We start from the raw sequence: 24402 nt of genomic DNA on the forward strand, positions 1-24402 counted from the left end.
TAGCACGTCTGAGCACACACGATGCTGGTCTAGCTGGTGCAGAACCGTGGTCTCGGTCCTCACCTGGGTGTCGCCGTTCTGTTGCTGTGGCTGTTGCTGCTGCTGGGCAGACAGTGAGACGGGCGCCGACATGACGTCGTAGTCGTTACCCGAGCTGCCGGTGGCCACGAACGAGTAGGAGCCGCGCGACCACGGGTCAGCGCGCCACCGCGTCACTATCGTCTCCTTGGGCTGGCGGAACAGCGGGAGGCACGGTCACAACGGGAGGCACGGTCACAGCCACGGCAAGGATGTGGCCCCTAACAGGCAGGACGGTCACATCAGCTCATACGATCGCATATAACGGGGTGGAATCCCAATGATGGCCCGAAGAACCGCGTGTGTGCGTTCGTGCGACAATACGATGGCAGCTGCAACAGTGTCGTTAGTAGTGATATGCGGAAAATATGGCGATGGGTTCTGTAACTGTTCGTGTGGTGTTCATTTGCCAATAAGCGGTATTGAGTTACCCTATCAAAGGCCGGCACCTACCCTGGGTACGCCGCTGGAGCCGAAGATTCCTTTCAGCACGGCGATACACCTCCCGACAATCACAGCGTCTGTGACCGTCTCCATAATGGCTGCCGCCTCCCCGGCCACCAGGGCCAGCAGGACAGGGGCCTTGTACAGACTCCAGAACAAGAACAGCTCTCCTGTGGGACACAGGGACAGTCACACAGCTCAGTGCAGCCCAAGCCATCAACTTTCCAACATACGATTTTCCCACGTCTTCTAAATGAAAAAATGAGCAAGAAAATATCGCGAAAGACAGACTGATACAATAAGTTACGTTTGCGTAGTGCGTAGATGATGGTGTGGATGTGGACGCGCGTATTACGTAGGTAATAAAAGCCTGTACTATCACGGCTGATGACCCTTGTTCACGACTGGCCGCCGGCAACTGTCAGCGACTGACCTCGGCTGGTGGTGGTGCTGCCCACGTGGCCGAACAGGTTCGAGTTGGGGTCCCAGAACATGCGGTCGAAGCAGAGCACCACCTTGTTCAGGTTACCGAAGCCCAATCGGTCGATGACGGCGTGCTTCCACTCTGGCAGCGGCGGCTCGAAGCGGGGACAGTTGACGCCGCCGCCGGCCGCTAGCGAGTGCTTGAGCACGCCCAGCGGCAGGGTGCACAGCACCGCGTCGGCTGAAGACGAGACAAACGGGACGTCAGGGGAAGGACACCACACAGTTACTGACATACTGAGCGCGCTCAGTGACAGACCGTGCAGAGCATTGTGTCACGTGGACACGAGGCAGGCATGGAGAAAAGGGCTGAGCCCCTGGCATTTTGAATGCTACCAAATGCTAACAAATTAGCCCTAAGTTACAGTGGCTTATCATCCAAAACGCAACTTTTCAGTATCCCTTCGGGCTCACACACACCCGTCCGCCTGTCTCATCCACCTCACCCTCGAAGGTGGCCGCGACGTTGGTGCGCGGGTCGTTGGTCTCGACCCGCACACCGCTCTGGTCGTGGCTGATCTTGGTGACGGCGGTGCTCAGTCGGATGTCCAGACCCTCGGCCATCGCCACCGGCACACATGAGTAGCCGTTACGGACTGAGACAGGGGAGGGGAAAAGAACGGGAATGGTTAGTGCACGACAGGTGATACAGCTAAATGCTAGAAAGGCCGAGTTATAGCACCGGCTCAGACCCAGAAGAACCAGAAAACTCCGAAGCGGCCCGAGACTCGAAGACCTAAGAGGTTCAAAAAGCTAACAGACAAAACAGCAACATGACAAAAACGCGTCACATCACAGCTGAATCTCTGCACTCTAGCCAGCGTCAACGGGCAGCGTTCCCACTCCCTAAGCCTCGTACCTAATGTCTTTCTTGTTTCGACCACAAGTAAGTCGAAGGCAAAACGGCCTCTACATACTCTTCTACTCCCAACTGATCTTCTAATCTTCTCTCGTCTCTCATGACTCATCCTTCTGCTAGTATCAAAACGCTCAGCCTCTGCTCTGCCCTTCCCCTTTTCTCACCGGTCAGGTGGCTGCCGGTGAAGACAAAGTCGTCATCCTGGTCCCAGTGTTTCAGCGACAGGTTGGACAGCGGCGTGGCGTTGGCAAACTCCAGGTTGGCAAAGTGCCAGTCCAGGATCTGACGGTCCCGAGACGACAGGTACACGTCGCTGCGGATGACAGGGGGGCGATTAGTACCTAGTACTTCGTAATGTACTGCCAGGCAGTGATGATGGAACCAGTCCTTACTGGCGCAGTATTCTGTTGACCGAGGGGACAGACAATCAGCAAAACTGGCAGTCGGTGCCGGCAGCTCTCTGCTCCGGTTTATTTCCTCGATGGTTGCTCACCTGGGCGGGGAGGCTTCCAGTTCGTGCAGCTTCTCTTCGATCTCCTTCTGCTGTTCATGGAGCGAATCCCATTCCTAAAACAAACGAATGTTGTCATTAGACAAGAAACGCACGACACCTACGTAGTACGTAATTTCGCTGATGTGAGGCCATAAGAAACATATTGAATTTTGTCGTCCTCAAACATCAAGACATAGTTAGTCGTCCAAAAAAGGCATTAAAAATGCAGTGCGTTACCTTCAGCGCGCTGCTGAGGTCGTAGCGTTTGGTGCGGATCACAAACTCCTGCGTGATGTCCTTGCCTGTCTTCTCCTCTGTGAGCTTCTTATGCTGATGGTGCAGCTGGCGGATCCGGTCTCCGAGCTCCGACAGCTGGTCCAGCGGGCCACAAAGGTCAGTATCCGGGTCATGGGAGTGGGTCGCGACATAAAACAGCGGGTGACCAGCTTACGGGGAAATGGGGGACTTAACGAAAAGTCAAACGGCAAGGACAACACTGAAAAGCGGTTAAAAGAGTGTGCTTAAGGTGGTATTAGCGGCTAGCGATAAGTGTAACTGAGAACAATTACCTGCAATCTGCAGAGCTAGCAATAATTGGCAAAACTAAGAGGCACTTTTTCTCACAGTGGCAGTGTTCAAAAGCGTATATCCGGGCCTTTTATCAACGCTCTATAGTGATTTAGCGATACCATAAAAATATATTTTGCACCGTAGAGTAGGCCCACTTCAGATAGCGCACGCCCAACTCACCCTGTGTAAGTTTGCCTTCAGTTTCTCCTGAAGTGAGATGATGAGCTTGAAATGAGCCAGCTGCTTGTCCTTGACTGCCTTCTCCTGCAGCCTGTACGCGCAGAGCGCTCGGATTAGCTCGAGGGGAAAACAACTATAACGAACATACGAGGGCAGATTGTTTAACTCAAATGCATCGGTTAACAAAATAAACCTGCATATATGTAAAATCCATCATATACAGAAAAGCAAAGCTTCTTCTCCGTTAATGGACCTACTTGATGACCCAGTCCAGGGCCTCGCCGAGGGAGAGGGCCCGGTTGCCGACGTAGTTGAAGTCGAGCTGGTGTGAGATGTAGCTGGTGGCCTCCAGCAGCCGGTTGAACTCACGCTCCACCATCTCGTCCTTATCCTTGGGCACCTCCTGAAACCGGCCGGGAGTGAGCCAGAAGCGTCGACAAACAGGGGTATCACTGCGTGACTGTACAACTGTACCGGTTGTTGTGATGTTATAATGATAAGGACTGCAACTGAGCCATATTCGGTTATAGCCTGCAGTTTTTTTTATAATCGATCCCCACAACAGAAGAAACGTCTTCATGTAAAAAAAGCAAACCGACAGTGACTCTTCTCACTCTTGTATTACAAATTACTGCCTTCATCCCGTTCGGCCGATTCCCGGGCGGCGGGCGTTTGCGACTCACACTGCTGCCACTGCTCTCGTAGAGAGGACACTTTTGTTTGATCTTGTGCAGCTCCATGTTGATCTGTTTGGAGACGATGGCGATCGGGTTTCCGCCGAGTCCTGTTACCACCATGGCGCCCAGGTCGGCGATGTAGTTGCCCTTGCGGAAGGTAGCGATACGGCCTCCCACACGCTCCTGTAGAAATGGAGAGAGGGCGCGGACGTTAGAACGATGGCGACAAGACGACTGCAGGTGGAGTCTGGTAGTGACAGTTGGCTCGTGACATTAGCGAAACATACATACTTGACTTCAATGCGGATAACTGGGCAATCACCAGCTCGTTAGTCACAGATAGCAATTAGCCCCGTTTTAAAAAGGGCAATTAGTCCTATGGATAGTTGCATCCATTGCCCATGAATAGCACACGTTCGTTTTATGGGTAGCACAGTGTGCCCGCTAGACAACGCTTTTTCTCTGAAGCTCCCACGTCCGCCTATGTCGCTCACCCTGGCCTCCAGCACGGTGACATCCATTCCAAACTGCTGCAGCTGTCTGGCGGCGGTCAGACCAGCGATACCGGCCCCGATCACCAGCACACGGCCCCGCTTCTCACTGGGTAGTGCCTGAAACAATGGGAGGGGGTTCAGACCGGGACCGGCCGCACTTTTCACTCGGTAACGCCTGGAGCATCAGGAATGACATCTCGATTATCGATTCCACAACAGCTGAAATCGATTGAAGGGAAGATGAGAACAAAGTCCGTTAGATTGATGCGCTGCATGAGGCTGGTGTCCGCCATTTACAAATGACGTCACCCAGACCCTATACCTTCTCCAACAACCCATAAATCGGCCAGCACACGTACGCAACCACCGATTCAAATGTAATCCCGATTAATAGCCACTTACAGCTATTAAACGAACAGCTTACCGAGAGATAAGCCTCATTAATGGCCGCACCTTAAGCGCAAGACACGGCTGTCGACATCCACTAGCAACAGGCACAGTCGCAGACGTCCTGGGTACGGAGCGTCACCGTCGCCAGGTATAGTACCGGTCCGTCAAACCCGTGCCCAGTTCAATCATCTTATTTAACCATGTTTGAGTCATCATATCTGGGCTAGTTAAATCGGTCTCACCAGAACACCCAGACCCGTCTCACACGGTGCCGTCCGATCAGTTTCACCTCCCGTATGTTACATTGGCGTCACCTCACCTGGACACGTTTGAAGATGCCGAAGTTAATGTAGCCCTGGCGGGCGAGGAAGGCGTGCGTGCGCTGTATGAGGTTAGTGTCGGTGTTGTACGGCGGTTCGATCTGCGCCAGAGCGCCCGAGTAGGTCAGCTCCTCCTTGGGGCTCTCGATCCACAGCTGCAGCTGAAAACGGAAAGAGGTGGCGTTAGGAGGGCTAGTACAGGGTACCAGACCAGAGTGGAGAAGATGTATTTGACTATGTATGTGTCTCATGCGTCACTGCAGTGCATACGTTCGCAATATCCTGGCAAGTTACGAACAAGAACAAGTCTGTTGGAAAAAATGCATAGATGATGACAGGACGCCAGTGTTTGTCATCATTCCACCAATCCAACAATGCCAAAAAGCCTCCTCCCAAGCACCCCGCGTCGCCGGCCTCACCAGTCTGTTTCTGAGGTAGATGTAGAGTTTCTGCGTCTGCGGCGCGCCGTTGGCGATGTCGGGCAGACAGCACGCCTCCAGCGAGGTCAGTTTGTCGGACGGCATGCGGCTCTGGAAGGCGGCGCCCTCCAGGCCGTGGAACCCTGACAGACGAAGACGGTGATTATAAGCGGCGTGCGGCATTTCACTGGAATGGACTTCGCATGCCACTCACTTCACACAAAAATCCAACCGCGTCGGCTTTTCCATATTCGCACATCACGCATTTGACGAATAACACAAGAGGATGAGTCATTCATACGTTAGAGCTGTAATAGAGCTTTCGGGCACACCGACAATGGCGACAATTCATCCGGAAACCTAACCACGCTTATTACGTTGAAACGGAATACCGTCGATAAGCCCAGTACTGACTGGTCGCTGCTGGAGCAGCACAGCGCACTCTGTCAGCCCCTCTCCCCACTGACCAGCTCTCCAGCCTCGTCTCACTGACCTGTGGCGGCGGCCAGGTCATCCTGCTCCGAGTCTGGCTCGTCCTCCCGCTCCGACTTGGCCGACGGCGTGTCCTGTCCGCCGCGTCCCCCGGCCACACCGCCACCGCCCTCCGTGGGCCGGCTGACGCTGTCGCGGCTCTCGGAGCCCGAGTCCGTCTCCAGGGGGTCGTCCAGCTCCTGAAAACAGCGGTAGGACGGCCGTAAGGTGTGGCACAGAGAGTGTCTGAGACATAATTCACTGTCAGAAAAGGAGCTGTGTTTTAAACGAGTCTTGGAACAAAAGTTTATAACACTAACTTCACATGACACGTCCATTGAAGAAAAAGGAAGGGACACAGCCGGAAATTTAAAGGAAATGCAAGTGCACAGTGCAAGTGAGACGACTTATATACCACAAACAGTAAGAGTAGTAACACAACATATTCAGCACCAGTATTACAGGCACAGTTAGGAGTTAGGATAACACAGCAGAGGAGTTAGGACATTTCTAGTCATCTCACCTTTGTTCGCCTCGCCTTGATGGCCTTCTGTCCATCCTGCTCAGCCGCCTCCCGCTTGCGGGCGCTCTGACGCTCGGGAATCGGCTCCTCGCCCGCCGTCTTGGCCGGCTTCTCCATCACCGCTGCAGCTCAGGACAATCTAAAACTGGACCACACATCAAATTATGCTTATCTATAATGACACAAACTTTCTATATGCAGAGGATAAGAAACATTTAAGAACATCAAAATGGATAATCTGACCCGATTGGTAACCCTTTGAGAGCATTATTAATTGAATAATAAACAATTTAAATACATGCCTAAGGAAACCAACTGAAAATTACTGCACTCCCAAGTCCCATAAGCCAGACAATGGACAACCCATCACACTTTTTGGCATTTATCAGCAATAAATTATTGTTCATCATGCTGCTAGTACTTATGTTTATATGTCATTGAAAACAGGATTTAATTATGAATACTCTGAATGACTGCAAGTCATGAAAAATATATTACATCTTGTCTGTGTTGGCCATGTCCTTGTTCAGCAGGAGTGGATTAATAATGGAATGTGCCTTGGAACAACATTGCAACAGTAGCACAGTCCAAAGTTCTGTGTGGATCTGCCACTGACTCTGGATGCAATGCAGTGGACAAGTGGAGTGCTAGAATGCATCCCTTTACAGCAATGTGGGTGCCCATTGCCATGAGGAACTGTGGCACTGGTGCTTAGGATGCCTACCGAAGTATACATCTACTCTGCCTATCAAACACAGCCAAGAGTGGGGCTAGCTGATCAATGATCCAGTTCTTGAACTTTGACAAACTCTCAGTTAGTAGTTTTGTGCCTACTAAGGTATTTCATGGCCTAGTTAGGACTTTTCTGGTGCAGATTTACCTTCTGGTTTGTGTGGGCTGGTGCATGATGCACCACATTGTTATAGCAGACCATTCTTTCCCTTTCCCATTTTGCCCTCCATATCATGGAGGCCAAATTACAATATAAATGCAATAAAGTAGAGTATAAATGTAACCTGTGCACTGCGCAGGTCCATGCTGAACCTTGATATGCCCATTCATAAAGGGTCATAATGCAAAGAGTGGCAGGGAGTTAATAAGCCACATAAGCAGCACCAAAAGATAGGTAACACGCCCTAACCAGTAACCACAGAGGACGGAAATTGTGCAAGAGAACATAAAATTTCACATTAATTTGGCATTCAGTGGTCCCTGCTAACTCTGTGATGCATGATGATCTGCAGAACTGCACCAGTGCCCAAGCTCAGTGTGTCACTACACTGGGCCCAAGCCACCAACCACTCCCCCCCCCCAACATGCCGAAGCACAGCCATATATACTGTAATTGCAATTCGCACCTCACTGCACCATTAACAATATTCTTACAGAAAACCACAAGCAAATACAAAGGAGATCTTACTGCATGTCACATATCTACTTTTCAGTTTGAATCTAAGGCAATTTTTTTATTTCAAAGCTACAGAAATTCACTTCACTTTCACCAAATTTTTATCTTGTAGTATGACAAAAGGATGCATGAAAAATAATGCATGAATATTCCAGCTCAAGCTAGTGTTACAGCTTTGCCTCGTACACAAAACCACAAAATATCAATCAACAAAGCCTCAATTACCGGTATCTACCTACCCAGCCGATAAACGTAAAAATCAAGGTAAAAATCAACAAAGCAGCCGGCAGCCACCCATGCCATTTGCAGCCGTGTTCAGCGCGCTCTCACCAATGAAAATCGAAACGCAGTGCAACAGATACGAAAATTTACATTCGCATCATAGAATGCTACTGTACCATGCAATTAAGCTAGTTTTATGATAAAATGGCGTATTTTTCAGAAGTTGTATTTAAAAGCAGTGCAAAATTATTATTGAGCCACTAAATATCTGTATAATGAGGAAAAACCAATTTCACACATTCACAGACAATTGGTCGAATGTTACCGACGCGAGGAGCAATCGAACACAATGGAAAGAGAGGACATAAATCCCGCAGCCGTGACATGATGAAAAAGAAACAAGACTACTAAAATGAAATAGCTCAGATTGCATTATATAATATGGTACTTACTCATAAATCCGGAATCAGGGCAATAGCCAATAGATAATCGCATTGCACGGAAGACAGCTCTAACAAAGCTTTGTTCTCAAAACGTCATCTGGTTTATGACTCAGTAACCCTTGGCCTTTTTTATTTTTGCCTGAAAATAAGAATATCTGTTTTTTTTTAGTGAACAAGAAACAGTGCATAACGAATAATCATCTGTTATTTTGTGTTCGTCTGTTTCGGGTCACAACAGCGTGCATGATGATGAAGCAAAGGTTTCCAATATTTGATAGGCAGCCAGGCAGGTACACATAGTCAGAGGTGATCCCAGGTCAGGACCTGACCTCGTCGACAGGTGACTTGCCCCGCGTTCGATATCTCTCGGACGGCGAAGATTCTACGCCGTCCGGCCAATCACGTTCCATAACCGCAACCGAGCCCCCGCTGACCTTGGATGGGATGGGATTGGCCGGACCTTTAGTGCCCTGGGCCGGACGACGTAGAATCTTCGTCGTCAGAGAGACATCGAACGCGGGGTTAGTTATATGACCTGACCGTCAGGCCTGTCCTAAGTTACCGCTGTATAGTGTATCACCAGGTCTGTTAGGATTCACCGGATTCACACACGCTTCTGATGGCTGGAGCTCATAGGACGACTGCCAGCTTCCGGGCCGGTGCAATGGACCCCACCGGTGACCCATAACTACCTGTGTTCGGTCAGGTCACGACCGGGTTACCCAAGGCAAACGTTAAATAGCCACCCGTCCATCCAGTCCGGCCGCATCCCACCTTCCCCGGACTGATCGATCTGCGTTCCAGTGCGTGCGACCGATCCGGTGCAGCGCGGCAGTGCAGCACAGGGTATAATATGGTGCAGCACAGATCAAACGGTCACCGGCCGGTCACGTCGGTGCTGAACGGCCGGTCCGGTCGGGTCAAACTCGGGGGCACAGCCCGAATCCGGACGTCCTGAACTGGTCCACGAGCGGTCACGGTACCATCGGGAGCAAGGTACCGCCCCGTTGACCTGCCTGTCAGCGCCAGCGGGCTGGTCGGTCAGGCCAGGTCAATAGCAGGCCAGCCAGCCGGATCGGACGTAAGGAATGCGTTGAAGATTGAGTTCGGCGCCCGGTCGAGACGGACGGCCGACATCACGGCGCTTTGTCCTGTCAGTTGCTCTATTCAACGTGCTTTTTAAACGTTTATTACCAACACTTGTGCGTCGCACTTCGAAGACATCTAGAGAAAGTCTTTTTTCATTCTTCGAACTTCGGGATGAACGTTAATCGGTACGGTACCGATGCACGGGTCAGGTCAGGTATGACTGTTTGTGCCTCGGTGTTCTGTGTCTCGATCCACACCCAACCCCATCTGTATATCTATTTGTCACGCCCCGCGGCGGCACAATTGGTGGCCACCGCCCACCCGTCTCATCCGGCACTCGACCACCCAATGTTCTTCTGTATAAGACTAACAGCCGCGACGAAAAGCTAGCTTTTGGCATATAGTTATAAGTATAAAAACATATATACCTAGGTATAATTATCAAATAAGTAAAAACAACGGTCCCAGTTATCGTTATGTCCGTCTACGAATATTTTATGGCTACATGCTACCTTGAATGTCATTCTGAAATACAGAGTTTTAAGGACGGTCAAGTTAAAAATAAAATGCATATATCCAGCACTCAGACACATTCGCTCAGAGCTATCAACGAATGCCATAAAGATATCAAACGTCAGTTTTGTCGTATTCGGTGATAAGCTAGCAGTGATTGTGACTCGGCTTTTCTCCCACATCCCCACCCCGACCCGCCGATGCGGGCGGTGGCCTTCGTGGTCAGGCCGCGCCGGTACCTGAGGCGGGGGGGGGGGGGGCATGGGGTACCCGCGACGGCGTCGGTGAAGGAGCGAGCTGCCGTCAGTAGTCGAGACGAACCCGCACAGGCATCATGTGGTCTCTGGCGCTCCTCACCGTCCTCTGCTGCGCCAGCGCCGGTGAGTGTTGTGCACGATGACCGATACAAAGGGTCATCGTGACCCTTTACAAAGTGGTAGCTGAGTGCATTGGAGCATGTAACTGTAAATAATTCCAAACGTCTAAAATACATTCCTGCGACTGCTCTTTCATTACAGTAATCGACATATATCAACATTCCACTGAAATAACTGGCTCAGCCTATGGCTCCTCATACAAAACACGTTTTCTTTTCCTATTTTGTTGCTCCAAAAACAGTAAAATACGTACGTAATGCGAAAAAAAACTTTTGACAAAAGCCAATATTTAACCGAACCATTGTGTGCCTGGCGATGCCTCATCATGGCGTTATCAGTTGTCCCTGAGCGCTGCCCTTGACTGGCTGGCGCACCTCCACTCCGCCTCCCAGGTATCACAAACCACCGCAGAATAACAGACGTTCTGGGAGCCTCCGGAGGGCTTATCCCGACTGCCGTCAGCACTCGGCATTTAGTGCCACAGTGACCTTCGGTATCGATCACCGTATACCCGAGTCCCCGGACAAACCCCGAGACGAACGGCCTCATCAGGCGGGCTTAGCGGGACGGTCAGACACCCGGGAGGCGTCGTGCGGTACTGGACGAGACGAGTTGCGAGGCTGTAAACTGCCGACGGCACGAGCACCGTAAATAATCTGGCTGAAATAGTTTCAAATGCGTTATGTAAAAGAAAAAATATAAGTTATTAGCCTCAGTACCTATGAGTGTTTGTAAATCAAAATGCAAATAACCATACCAACAATATACCTGAGTCTGACAGGCACAAATAAAAGCTAAAGCTATCGAAAGCTTTTAGGTTGGGATATCCAATGCACAAAAATGTGAGATGTTCCTTCTCACTGACATGCACAAAGCACACATTGCATACTGCACAGTGAGCCATAAGGACCCTGCAGTCTGCACTTCAAAGACGTGTTGCATGTACCTATACGAGCACTGTGTACATACGTATCTAACGGGCTGGTCGCACGATATAGATACCGACTTGCCTTCATCTCAGCTCGACCGCCTAGTGGGTAGGCCACCCGCACATGATGGAGGTCAGCCAGACAATTAATACCAGCCGTGCCCGTGCCAAACGGCAGAGACCCGTTAGGAGTATAATCCCCAGTTGGTGGGGTATGCTACCGCAATGACCGTGACATAGTTATGGTGTGAATAAATAAACACCTTGCCTAGCCTGGGACAGAATAACGGCATTTGAGGGAAGGTGTCTTGTCTACCAGTGCCGCATAACCACACGCATTCAGGCTATCCCAAACGCATAACGCGTGAGGTGTTCACGTCGGTGGCGAACGTGCCATTCCTTTTGACCCGACGGCGTGTGGATAACATTAGAAATAGCATTAGAACGGGTAGGCTAGCATGAGAAAATCGATAAAAAAATCTTCCACAGTTGTAGTTTATGGTGACCTCCACTGTGTCAAATCTCTCAACCGTCTATCAGTCATCATTCGACCAGTCATCTAATGCATCGACAGCTGAGCGGTCTGCCGCGAGACCGAGAATGCGCCACTCTCTGCCTGGCCGCTGTTTATGAAACGATGGTGAAGCAGGTGAAGCGAGATTTAAGTCAGTGCTGATAGTGGCGATACAATGCTGAGAATATACATAGGCATGGGTATTATTTGGGTATATGAGTGTGCAATTAACTCTTCGTGCATTTAACCCTCGCCCATGTAGGGGGGGGGGGTTGGTGCAACCCCCCCCCCTGAGGCTTTTCGGAAATAGTGCAAAAACGGCGGCGCGCAGCGCCGCCAAATTTTGGGTACCTTATGGGGCAAACCTTGCGCATCTTTTGATAAAAAAATTTGACCGGGTCATGTCAGGTCACGGAGTTATGACGTCACAAAGGGAACAGCCTCCGGCCGGATTTTCACAAACTGAGTGCCAACGCCCGAGGTTTCCTGCCGGTGGTACGGAAACATCGGCTGATGGATCGTGATGAAACTTCCCATGCATGTTGGGGCAAGTATTGGCTATCATATGGTATAAAAAACTTGACCGGGTCAGGTCAGGTCACGGAGCTATGACGTCACAAGAGGAACAGCGTCCGGTACTATTTTTGAAAAGCGCCCGAACCACTATTTTGCTAATTCTTGTCACCTCAATGGGAATATGCAGCAATATTAGCTTCTATAGGGAGCAAATGGACCTCCCAAATCCAAAAATACAATCAGATTTCAAAAATTTAAATTTTGTTTTTTTCGAATTTCTGCCGCCGACTGTGACCTTGCCGACTTCCGGCGCTCCCAACGCGCCATTTTTAGAGCTAGGGAAACAAAATACATACCAAACGATAGAGAATTGATCAAGGAACACGATAGTGAAGGTTTCAAGTCGATATCTCCCACCGTTTTGCCGCAATCGCCGCGGAAAGTTGAAAAAGTTTATTTTTCCGAAAATTTGACCTTTGACCGGTCAAAAGTAGGTCAAATGTTGACCTATGACCAAAAAATATACCACCAATCGCGAGATCTCGGCGAGAGCAATCCGTTGGTCTTTTCCGCTAAGCCCTACGACGCTCCGTTTTCAAACGCCAAGGGGGGTCGCACCAACCCCCCCCCCCCTGCATGGGCGAAGGTGGCAGATCGCCGTTTACGGGCGAGGGTTAAAAGATTTTGTTTCTGTGTTTCCAACGAAAAACAATAATCAATTTAAACGGATGGTGGACAGCTCATTGCTATTTCGTATAACCAGGTACCTATAAAATACCGATTGTTTAATTCAGTGTGTACTTTTATGCGTAGACGTAAGCGACTGAGGGCGAGTATTCAGTCGTGTCATGCTCACCAGTGCCACTGTGGCCCGTGAGGTCACTTATGACCACAATCCCAACGAATAAAACGTCTGCACATAGGCACTCCCTCACAACGCAACATTTGCTCTGAATTTCAGTTGTCGGTCAAGATGTGGCACGACCGTCCTGCGATGACCCGGAAGTGGAGGCTGCCTATGAAGATCCCAGCGGATGCGACAGGGTAAAGTCCGTATGATTTTTAACCCTAAGTCCCGAATGTCCATGCATAATATATCACGCATATTACGTATATCACGTATATCACGTATGCTGATACGCATACGTGATATACGTATATCACGTATATCACGTATATGCATAATTATCACGAAGTCCATGATAAGCGCTCAAAAGTCCATGCATGTTGTTTGACGAACCTATAATTTTCGGTGACTCTTGTATGTCTGTCGGTACGCTGATCCCCGACCCATTTCGTACGAACACAGCCCAATGTCTGTAGGGGAGAGTGGGGCACATTCGTGCAAAAAATGGATAAATCCATATGTCTGTTCTTTGGTTAGTGCAACGGCAAAATTGTTGATTGTGGTATGGAAAGGAACTATTGCAGATATTTTTCCTCTTTAAAAGTTATCCTCTAAAATTATTGCTTCTATTAGAAAAAATGACTTTTAATAACTGGGGCATTCCACGATAGATCGTACCACTTTTTTCCAATTTGACACCCTCATCTCTCGGATTTTAACGATAATTGGTCTAAGGGGTAATCAGGGGCTCTGAATCCTCCTGTAACAATTTCAGGCTTATCAGATGAGTGGTTTTTGAGTTATAGTGTATAACATGTTTTGGATCTTGCGTTGCAGCCCCAAGTTTGGCGGGCTGTAACTCTAAGACGGATAATCCAAATGCCAAATGTTATACGGCATTGACCTTGCATTGAAAGAAAGAATAATATGCATTTTTAAAATTTTGAAATTTATATTATTTTTGATATATAACAGCTCGAGTTTCCTTTCATTTGCATTTTTATGCCTTTGGGACCAAATTTTTTTGAATTTTTATTTACTTAAAAACATTTTTGGATCATTTTTAAGTAGTATGCAAAAAATTAGAAAGGTGTTCTTTCTATAAATGTACTTATTTTGCGTCACCGTAATGGTTTCGAATTGCGATTTCGGAAGAGAGCCTACAAATGGTGTGGTAAAGCTGCCATGTGACATCACTGGTTACTGAAAGTTCAATTGAAGTCATTTTTGCCTCACTTTTGCATTGTTGACCTTGCGTGACGTCATTCGTACGTCACTAGGGTCATAAGAGTTTTTCGTCAATAACTCTCGATCAAATTGAGCTAGAGAGACGGGAAAGCTACCAATGGACTCGGGAAGACGTTGCGAATCGAATGATGTGCAATATGATCTCATTCACCCAGCGTCGTGGCCTGACCGGACTGTTAACCATCTCTGTGGCGGCGCTGTTTGTCCAGCGCCGCGCTGGTTGGCTTTGCCGCGGACTCGGGGCGGTCACGTGATGCCCGGCGGCTGGCTGCCGGCTGGGCCGCCCGGTCGGGGAGCGGAGCCAAATACACGGCAGTGTGCTGACCCGAGGTCAGCGACTTAAGCTGACCTCACCAGAACAAACAGTATACCATTCGACGCGCCGGAGCTAGGCAAACACAAAGATGCTAAAATCGCGGCTCTGCGACCATTTGTTGCGAAGTTATCTATCAAAAACCGGACCCGTAATTTGGGTCACTTGAAATGACCTCAGGGGTCACCAATGAAACCGAGACCTTAAAATGTGGTATCATTCGATGCATCTTGTAACGGCGCACATGCTCGTTTTTTTCCGCAAGGTTCTAGCTCCATTAGAGGCGAAACGGCGAGCTGGGGTCGTACCGAACCCCCGGAAACCCATTTTGTATACATTTAAATGAGGAACTTATAGAAAGAACACCTTTCTAATTTTTTGCATGTCGATTTTAAAGGACCTGAGGTTTATTTTGAAGAAATAAAAATGGCAAAAATTTTGGTCCCAAGGGCCATTATAGACAATTTAAAAAAATACTACGACTTTTTTCAATATGTAAAGCTTTTCTTTCCAATTTTGAAAATGCTGTATTAATCTTTGATTCATCGTTAGTTCAAAACTGTTTACCGTTTGTTGCTTGCTTAGCTCGTTTTTGAGTTATAGCTCATCAAACTCACCCTTACAATCTGAAGTTTAGAAAATATTATGCAATGTAACTCAAAAAGTTTTCATCTGAGAAGTCTGATATTTTGGCAGGTGTTTTTGGAGCCTATGATTACCCCTTGTACCAATTTTCATTCAAATCTGAGAGATGAGGGTGACGGGCCTGGTACGATCTATCGTGGAATGCCCCAACTCTGAACGTTTGCACGAAAGTGCCCCACCTATGGGGCACATTCGTGCAAGGGGTGGGGCACTTCCGTGCACCCTGCAAAGTTCTAGAAATTACCGGGCATTACCAGAAATTTACCAAAGGAAATTGGCAGGGGGTCATTTCACTTGATTCCTTTCGACAAGAATGCATTGCACAACATATGTAGAAAGAATGGGCTGGCCAACAAGAATGTTCCAACTGCCGGCCTCCGTGACCTCGCCAAGTTCGCGTGAATTACTCGTCACGACGTCGCAAGCAGCCGAGACTGAGTCAGGCTAGCGTCAATAGTGAAACCTACTATAGATAAAGTCATAAATAGCAAAAACTAAAAAAAATATGCACGAATGTGCCCCCAGGCAGTGCGTACACGAACCTGCCCCACAACGTTATTTGTAATATATTTCAAAATTTCTTGTTGAAAAAATGACACTTTGTCAACAAACAAGTTTGCAGCAGTTCCGTGAATAGAGTGAGCACCTTCGCCCCCAATTTTGAAAAGCTGAACCACATTTCCGAGTCAGGATCACGAAAATGGATGATATGAGAACAGTTTGGAAAGCTCACGAATATTACAAATTTGCGTTTTTATTAAGCATGACAGCAGGTACAGTGTTGTCTTCTACGGTGAACGAAGGGCGGCAATGATAGACACATTTCCATAATTTACCTTGAGCTCGTGCAGTCACTCGTGTTCCCATAAACTGCTGAAAACGAATGTGCCCCATGCACGAATGTGCCCCACTCTCCCCTACTCCCGGCATTTAGACGGCAGCGACGGCAATAACCCTCTACCCTCGCTGCCGACAGTACTTTCTCTGCTCGAACGGAACGCTGACCGAGGAGGTATGTGAGAACGGACTGCTCTTCTCGGGCCGCGGGGCCGTCCACGAGCACTGCGACTACCACTGGAATGTCGACTGCGGAGAGCGGCCCTTCGAGCGTAAGTCCCACTGCAACGATTGCTGCTCAGATATCGCCAACTCTGGTAGTGAGCATTTGTCTTCATTCTTATTGTCATTTTCCGTAAAGCCGGCATACGTTGTTGAATATGAAGGCATGCGCATTTGCATATCGCTTTTCAGAAAACAAAGATCGTCCTGTACCGTAAGTCAGTTTGATGAATTCAATGTGCGCAGTTATGCGGCATTCTAGTTCTGTGTTTATCAGCGTTTGTATGCTGCGCAAACGCATAGGAGTGCATCTATTGAATGTAGGTCGTTACATAACTGAGGATACAAAACGGGCAAAAAGCTAGAGGGACTCAAATAAAGTCTATTTTCTCAGCCAATACTGTAAAATGCATGGCAGCGCTATAAGAAGACAACAGTATTCACCATTCAAACATCGGCGGAGGCGAGAAAACAACGCCACCGTTGGTTTCGGATTAAGGCCCGCCATCTTTCTCTGAATCCTAAAACATCGGAGAAGCACAACCTTGACCTTTCCCCTCCTGCTCCACGCGCACCGGCCTACCTCTGACGCAACGGCCCGCCGCCCTTTACAGTGACGCCGGCCCGCGACGGCGCGTGCCCCTACAGTTTCGGCATCTTCCCGTCGGGAGAGGGCTGCGCCGACTACTCCATCAAGTGCGCGTTCGGCGAGGCCGAGCCGGACCTGTGCGAGGAGGGTCTGGCCTACGACGACCGGAACCACGCGTGCAACTGGCCCGATCTCATCCCAGAGTGCTCCATCGGCGACGCCGAGCGTAAGTGTAATCCGAAGTCCCAGGACGGACGCTGGAACTCAGCCGTCAGACCAAACTCCAGCCACAGATATAACCGTCGGTGTTCTGGTAACGGCGACATTTCAAATTTTCAAAAAAAGTGCTCCAGCGTTTATTTCACCTGACTAAGGAATTTGCACTCTCCGACTGGTCACTTGACACAGGACTAAGGAGATTGAAATATTCGACCACTTCAAGCCGCCTCGGCGGTTTGTTTTTGGGCTGGTCTCCTCAGTCGAAGGCCGCTCAAACTGACGTTAAGTGATGGGAGTGGACGTGATGCGAGCTCTGCCAACAGCTCATTTGCATATCGTAAAGACCCGGAGACGTGCTGACGCGTCTGAGCCCCTGTCGCTGCCTTTGATGTGCCTTTCGCCGGTTTTAGCGGCTGATGCTGAATAGCCGCGTCATTAAGTCATCTCGCACAGATGTTGCGGTGTCGTAGGGCCCATCAAACCGCTGTCTAGCACGGTATATTGCAGACTTAACACCGGCCAATGCTCCTCTCAAGTCCTGCCAAACGCTGTCCCAGCCTTGAAATTGATCCCTCGGGAACGTAACCACTAACCATAAACACATCCAAACCGGTCAACAGATGGTCCTTACAGCTAAAATGGGTATAGTTAAAAATCCTTGGCACCGAAATATATGATGTGACCCAAAGCACTACAGTTGATGAATGTGGGGTAATAGGCATGGTAAACGATACAAGCGTGCAAGTGTTTAGTAGGTAACCTTTCGTTTACCGACGATATTATTGATTACGATATTGTACACTGCACCCCCAGGCGCCACCGTAACGCCCCGCTCTGACCCGAATCACGTGCGACCTCCCTCTGTTCCGCAGACCTGGTGGGTTTCTCGTGTCCCAGTCAGATCCCGGTCGGTTCGGCGTCGATCCGGTTCGGTCAGTTCCCCCGGTTCGCCACCGGTCAGTGCGACAGACTGGTGACGTGCGTCAACTACTACCCGCGGCTCATCAAGTGCCCGCCCAGCCAGTCGGTGGACGACAACTCACTGACCTGTGTCAGCAGCGAGCTGGTGCCCGGCTGCGGGTGAGAAGGGGGGAGGAGAGAGAGAGAGAGAGAGAGAGAGAGAGAGAGAGAGAGAGAGAGAGAGAGAGAGAGAGAGAGAGAGAGAGGGAGAGGGAGAGGGGGTAGGGAGGAGAGAAGGAGGAAGGGAGAGATAAGGCGACAGGAGAGTAGAGAAGAGGGAAGAAGGGTGAGGGAGAGCGAAATGAAGACTGGAGAGAAATGGAACTGATGACAGGATTTTAGACGGAACAGTAAAGAAGCGAAAGAGGGATGTAAGCCTTCCAATGATTCCAGAAAAAGTGAGCGAGTGAGTGGGTGAGTTGGACGTTGTTTCCAAGTTCCACCACGACTGACATTTCTCCGTTTTTTTTTCAGAGTGAGAAAGTAAGCAGACATATTCGACAGCTTTAACGAGATTGCGCATCAATGAAATGAGAAGTTCCCTAAGAAAACTTCAAGCTGTGCAGGAAGTACCAGCCCAGCAATACGCGTCTGCTGTGTAACTATGGCAGATGGTAGCTAAGTACTATGACGAAGAATTGTTCATTGTCGATATGTAAACGCAGCAGATCGCCCTTAGACTGTGTGAACACAAGTCACAACATGCACTGTAAATCGAGGATGTGCTGGTAATATTCTCCAAATGTAATACATTTTAACAGTATCACGGTTTTTGAACGGCAAACGAGCGAGAGCAATATTGGACCCAACTGACTTATGTGGACCACCCTTCAATTAGATAGTCTCGGACCACCAATTCAGCCGGTGAATTAAGTCGTATACAGAAACGGAATTTTGCAGCAAACGCTCGAAATGAGATTTCAACTGATTCATGCTCATCATCCGTCGTAGGTCGAGGTAATTGTAATGTGGTCAGTGGTGCCGTTGCAGTATATTCACACCAGTAAAACGCCTTTTGGGCGAAGAACGAGCGAGCGAGATAGTGAGCCCTGCACGTGCGGAAGGGCGAGAGAGTACTTCCAACGGGCTTGTGCAAAGCACCCTTCCAACCGGTCGCCAGCGGTGTACAGGGACCCGCAGTTGCTACTGTACACATATATTACCAATTTAGCATTGCGCTATTATTTGCTAAGTGCTGGCCATTGGAGAAAGGAAATGTAGTGCAAAGTATGGAGGAATAACACATGTTTGCTCCTAGGACGTATGTTTTGTATAATTCCTCTTACCACAACAGATATTCTTCCAAAACTACAATCGTGCTATTTTTCCGCGCCGGCTGCCTCCCCAGAGCCCGTCCTTGGTATCGCCTATAGCTTCTGTTCCCGCTACGTGAATGAAAGTCACGTGACTACTACAGGTTTGCGCTCAGTACTAACACACCTAGCCCGAGGGCCGGTCCGTAGCGGGGAGGGGTAGAACGCCAGAGCTCCAGCGCAGTGGAGGTGGTGGTGGCCCGTATCATAAAGAGGCAACCATAAGCAGAACTACAATTGCCGCAGTTTAAGATTATGATCAAGTTTTCTTTAGATGTATTGATTGACAAGTAAGTGCAATGCTTATCCGATATAATAAAACGGTGTCCAAGGCCTTGGAAGAACTATAAAACATATTCAGCAGCGTATAAATTTCTGATACAGGCCATGACCTTTCACCTTGCCTCCGGGGAGGACCGCCCAGGAAGCCACATACCGAACGAATCGAAGCCTCGCAGCGCGGCGGCAGAGGAGGCGGATAAACCATCGCCAGATCTTTCGCTTACTTATGTTTCCAGAAGAAGGAGGGGGGGGGGGGTGGAGGGTGAGGGCTGTTTTCAACCCACTCACCAATCCTTTCCTTATTAACTTATAGCTTACCGAAAAATGCAATACAATGGTGGCCGTCACGAGATGTAGCGAAGAGTGCCTCAGCCACACCGGTTTTGAGTAAACTTTAAGCATTGGAATTCAGGCCAGTGCACAGTGGGGATTTTTCCGATCTAGCGCCTATTAATTCAAAAAATCTTTTTTGGATTTTTGCTTATTTTTTGTGTCAGTGGGGCTAAGAAATGTCTGAATTTTTCATATATGGCATTGTTTTATCTGTATGTCCACAGCAAAACTAGGAAAAATGCGCCCAAAGTTCACACTCATGCGTGTTTACTCAATGGGCTCAGCAAGGCCCGAAAGTATAGTTCAATTTCATTGTCCTGTCCTGTTGGTTTTAATCTTGCGAGGTCTTAAAGTTGCATATCGTCTGAAAGGCACCTTTATTAGGAATGGAATGGCAAACAGAAAGTATGCCACAACCTTACTAAGGTCACAAAAATGTTATTTACAAAAAACCCTTACAGACACCATATTGAAGGAATGGTATTCTAGATAAATGTAGGAAATCAACAATGTTTTCCGCACTTTTCCACTCCGAAACATATCCTATCGAATTCGCCACTTTCTCCTGCACAAGACAACGCCTAGTTTGGCTGCCGGAACTTGCCTGAACACGGAATATTCGCATTAGAGTATCTTAATACCCCACTCTAGGAGCGCTAGGGCAAACAGCACGATATAGGTATGTTCCGGACATAGGCGAATAATTTTACTTCGTGATTTATATGATGCATATTTTCTGAGACACATTCATTAGGAATAGGATTACAAGCGTTGTAAATTATACATACCGTAACCTTATTAACCATCGCACTTGTGGGGAGGGGGAGGGGGAAGGGGTCGGATAAAACCCCATGGTTTTCCGCAAATTACTCGCGCAAAAAGCGGCCGACCGCGCCGAAACTTTCGGTGCCCTCGAGATCATCAATTTTACATCTAATCTGAAAATTTCATGACTCTGACCCAACTGACCTTTGACCTGTGGCATATTTCTCGAGACCATGTTTGGCCGGAATCGCGATTCGGCGTATGCCAGCTCACATTATCCGCGGTTTCCAGTCTTTTTGTGGTTTTAAACGTTCAAATATGTGAAATGATGTTGGTGCCATGCATAATGGTGGGTGTCAAGGTCACGTGAAGGTCAAGTCAAGGTCAGTGACCTTTTGATGACCTTGGTTCACTTTTTCGAGTTTTACTTGTTTCTAGGGTAGTTTTTAGTGCTGATTTCGATTTTAGCAGCCATTTGAATATTTACGAAGTAATTCTGGTGCCTTCGTTCCATGTTACGAAGCTATCAGTAGTAGGTAACACTTCTATGGATGGCCGGCAGGACGCCTACTAGTTGATCTAACCTGACCTGACCCGACCTGGCCTAAATGCATAAAGACATCGTCTGTGATCAAAACTAACAAGAAATTCGTGATCAGCACCCCAAAATACCCCGTAACACCATAACTTTGCGAAGTTTCAAGAGGTCTCGATTTCCCAACTTTAGTTGGGTCATTAAACTGACTTGGAAAGTCAGCTTATGACCTTGGACTTTGAAATTGGATATATTCGGCCTCATTTCGTCATAGGCAGCACGCTTGACTTTTCCGCGAAGCTCTAGCTTGATCAGGGGCCAAACGGCTGAGCGGGGGGTCCAATTGAACCCCCTATACTATGTTGATTATGCACATTTACAAGTAAAATTCTCACCAGGACACACCAGCCAACATCTGTGCACAATCTGGCTACAATTCTACCTATGGTTTGCCCTCTACGAATAAATACGTGCTAGATCGGAAAAATCCCCACTGTGCAGTGATCCTGAAGCATTATTTTATGTTTGTCGTGCATAAGCTGGGATGACGTGGTTCAAGTTAATTGCGAAGAAACGGTTTTAGTTTCAGAACATTTATGAGGCTAGTCGCGCCAAATAGTATACGTTTGTTACAAAATGTCATAGAATGTTGACGTGCTATCCAGATGATGGAATTTATTTGACACAAGAAGTCAAAAAGTGGCATTGTTAGCCATCCTGCATACCTATAAATCGATTCGTCACCTTGGTTCGAGCTCAATAGTTCTTTTCGCGGATGATCGGTTTCGTTTTCTTTTTCTTTTCTTTTTTTTTGGGGGGGGGGACAGATTATGAGCCAGTAACCACCCTCCCCAGCCCCCCAAACAACAATTGTTGACAACAGGGCTGCGGAGTCGATGGATTTTCGGCGACTCCGACTCCGACTCCGACTCCGGCTTTCAAAAACCAGCTCCGACTCCGACTCCGACTCCGGGCAGAATTGTCGACTCCGACCGACTCCAACTCCCGACTCCGACTCCGCAGACCTAGCAGGGCTGCGGAGTCGACAGATTTTCGGTGACTCCGACTCCGACTCCGGCTCGGGTTTCTAAAATCGACTCCGACTCCGACTCCGACTCCGGTCACAACTGTCGACTCCGACCGACTCCGACTCCGACTCCGACTCCGACTCCGCAGCCCTGGTTGACAAATACTGTGATGGCCTAAAAAATGCCCTCACTCTCCCCTATTTGGGGCTCTCAACTTTGATTTGTTAAAGTTTTTTGTCTGTTCATTATAAAAGCTGTCAAATTTGCCATATCATTTAACTTTTATTGAGTTTGTATTTCACACTTATCTAAAATGAACAATTTTGTCACTGGCTTCTTTTATGAATGGAATTGGATGGTCGCATGAATGAACGAATGAATAGCTCCATTTGAGCATCAGCTGAAATCAATCCTAAAATTTAATCTACCAGTCTGCAACGAAAAGGTTTAAAAACCAGTGCAAGTTAGGTGCAGTTTCTAATCTATGCCGTTTTTATTAAGTGTCTCATAGCTCCTTAATCTTGAGCCGCTTCTCTTACGATTCATCTTATGTGGTGCTTAGATTGTTCAAGAAGTTATAGTATTCGAGCTCGTTGGTCTTAAAAACTGCTATCGAAGTAAATTAAAGTGCTTCGGGCTTCGGCACTTAAAAAACAATCGATATTTAACCCTCACCCACTTAGGCATTTCTTTCCAGCGTCTTACATGTAGCGGAGGGGCGTAGAAACCCTCAGCCATTCGGCCCTTGATAAAAATAGCCAGAGCTTCGCTGAAAAATAAAAAAGAGCGAGCTGCTCGTGACGAGAGAAATCCGATGATTTGAGGGTCCTGGTCATCGCTGACGAGAGAAAGCCAATTATTTTTATGTCCTGGTCAATGCTGAGATCCTAGGTCACTGGTTGACCTCCTAGATCAGGTTAATAACCCAAAAGCACGTAAAAATGGGTCCTGCTAGAATTTCTACAAGTGAAGTTTGCTGGGACTTGGCTTGCTTCTGACTCCGAATTTGCACTTGCTTTGATCAAAGATGATGTATCAAAGCATTTGGGGTAGGACGGCTTACGCCAGATCACCCATTAGGCGTTCTGCCACCTATCCATAGAATGTTAACCAGCACTTACAGCCTTGCAACATATTGCATAGGCACTATAACTGATACCTAAGTATGCCAGTTTTCAAATGCTAAAATGAGTGCTAAATTTCAAACCAACACTTCCTAAAAACCACAGTAAAAAGGTGTGAATTTAAGGAAGTTAACCCTATTAGTGGCAGGCTCTTGGCTAATCCATATTAGTGGCAGGGGGGGCTGTTTACGACCCCCCTTGATATCTCGAGATCTAACCGGCCGATTTTCAAAATTCAAACGGCATTCGATTTGGCTCAACGAGATCTACATTTCTAAAAAAATTAAAATTAAAAAATGTCAATAGGGGGTAGAGGGGGGTAAAAACGGGCAAATTACAGATACATTTTAGACTGTTTATCACGGCGAGGTTTCTGAACCAATCTTAACGCAACTTTTGCCGATCGATAGAGAATGAACCAGGAATTCACATGGATCCTAAAAATATGCATTTTCAAAAATCATAGGCGGATACAGATCATTGAGATTGGGGGTACACAAAAAGTATAGTAAATAAGGTTTTTGTTGGTACTGTTTCTAAAAAGGGTGGCAATGGTCTTGTTATGTTACAATTTTCTTAGGAGAGAACGACTAAAATTGTATTGGTCATGCATAGGTGGTGTCAGGGCACCTATGTTGGGAGGTAAAAAATGACCCCCCTTTTTGGACGCCTGGATCCGCCTATTATAGCAAAAACGTGTCAAAAGAGGATGCACAATAACTTTGTATATG

General features: G+C 48.1%; 2 protein-coding genes across 10 annotated transcripts in view; one reads left to right on the forward strand and one right to left on the reverse strand.

Moving 5' to 3' along the window:
* LOC122380259 (lysine-specific histone demethylase 1A-like) overlaps positions 1–24402 on the reverse strand; it is a 29127-nt gene that overhangs the window by 1172 nt on the left and 3553 nt on the right. Inside the window, exons 1-16 of one of the 9 annotated variants that reach the window (XM_043363278.1) lie at positions 8140–8278; positions 6402–6546; positions 5901–6078; positions 5408–5550; positions 4988–5149; positions 4279–4395; positions 3791–3967; positions 3365–3510; positions 3108–3198; positions 2595–2729; positions 2358–2431; positions 2029–2177; positions 1452–1601; positions 956–1186; positions 532–692; positions 64–231 (exon numbers count right to left, since the gene is read on the reverse strand). In XM_043363278.1, the coding sequence (XP_043219213.1) occupies positions 64–231; positions 532–692; positions 956–1186; positions 1452–1601; positions 2029–2177; positions 2358–2431; positions 2595–2729; positions 3108–3198; positions 3365–3510; positions 3791–3967; positions 4279–4395; positions 4988–5149; positions 5408–5550; positions 5901–6078; positions 6402–6518 (2199 nt within the window). In that variant the 5' untranslated portion in view covers positions 6519–6546; positions 8140–8278. Of the gene's footprint in view, positions 1–63; positions 232–531; positions 693–955; positions 1187–1451; positions 1602–2028; positions 2178–2357; positions 2432–2594; positions 2730–3107; positions 3199–3364; positions 3511–3790; positions 3968–4278; positions 4396–4987; positions 5150–5407; positions 5551–5900; positions 6079–6401; positions 6547–7759; positions 8279–24402 lie in introns of those variants that run through there. The other 8 variants (XM_043363286.1, XM_043363328.1, XM_043363297.1 and 5 more) reach the window with 8 other exon arrangements.
* LOC122380311 (protein obstructor-E-like) lies at positions 10363–19054 on the forward strand. The gene is made up of 6 exons (XM_043363367.1): positions 10363–10456; positions 13373–13455; positions 16441–16573; positions 17138–17338; positions 18204–18411; positions 18766–19054. The coding sequence occupies exons 1-6, from the start codon at positions 10411–10413 to the stop codon at positions 18776–18778; spliced, it is 684 nt and encodes a 227-aa protein (XP_043219302.1). The 5' UTR covers positions 10363–10410; the 3' UTR covers positions 18779–19054.

The sequence above is a fragment of the Amphibalanus amphitrite genome, unplaced genomic scaffold (genome assembly GCF_019059575.1).
Source record: "Amphibalanus amphitrite isolate SeventyFive unplaced genomic scaffold, NRLGWU_Aamphi_draft 000009F_arrow, whole genome shotgun sequence".
Lineage (NCBI taxonomy): Eukaryota > Metazoa > Arthropoda > Thecostraca > Balanomorpha > Balanidae > Amphibalanus > Amphibalanus amphitrite.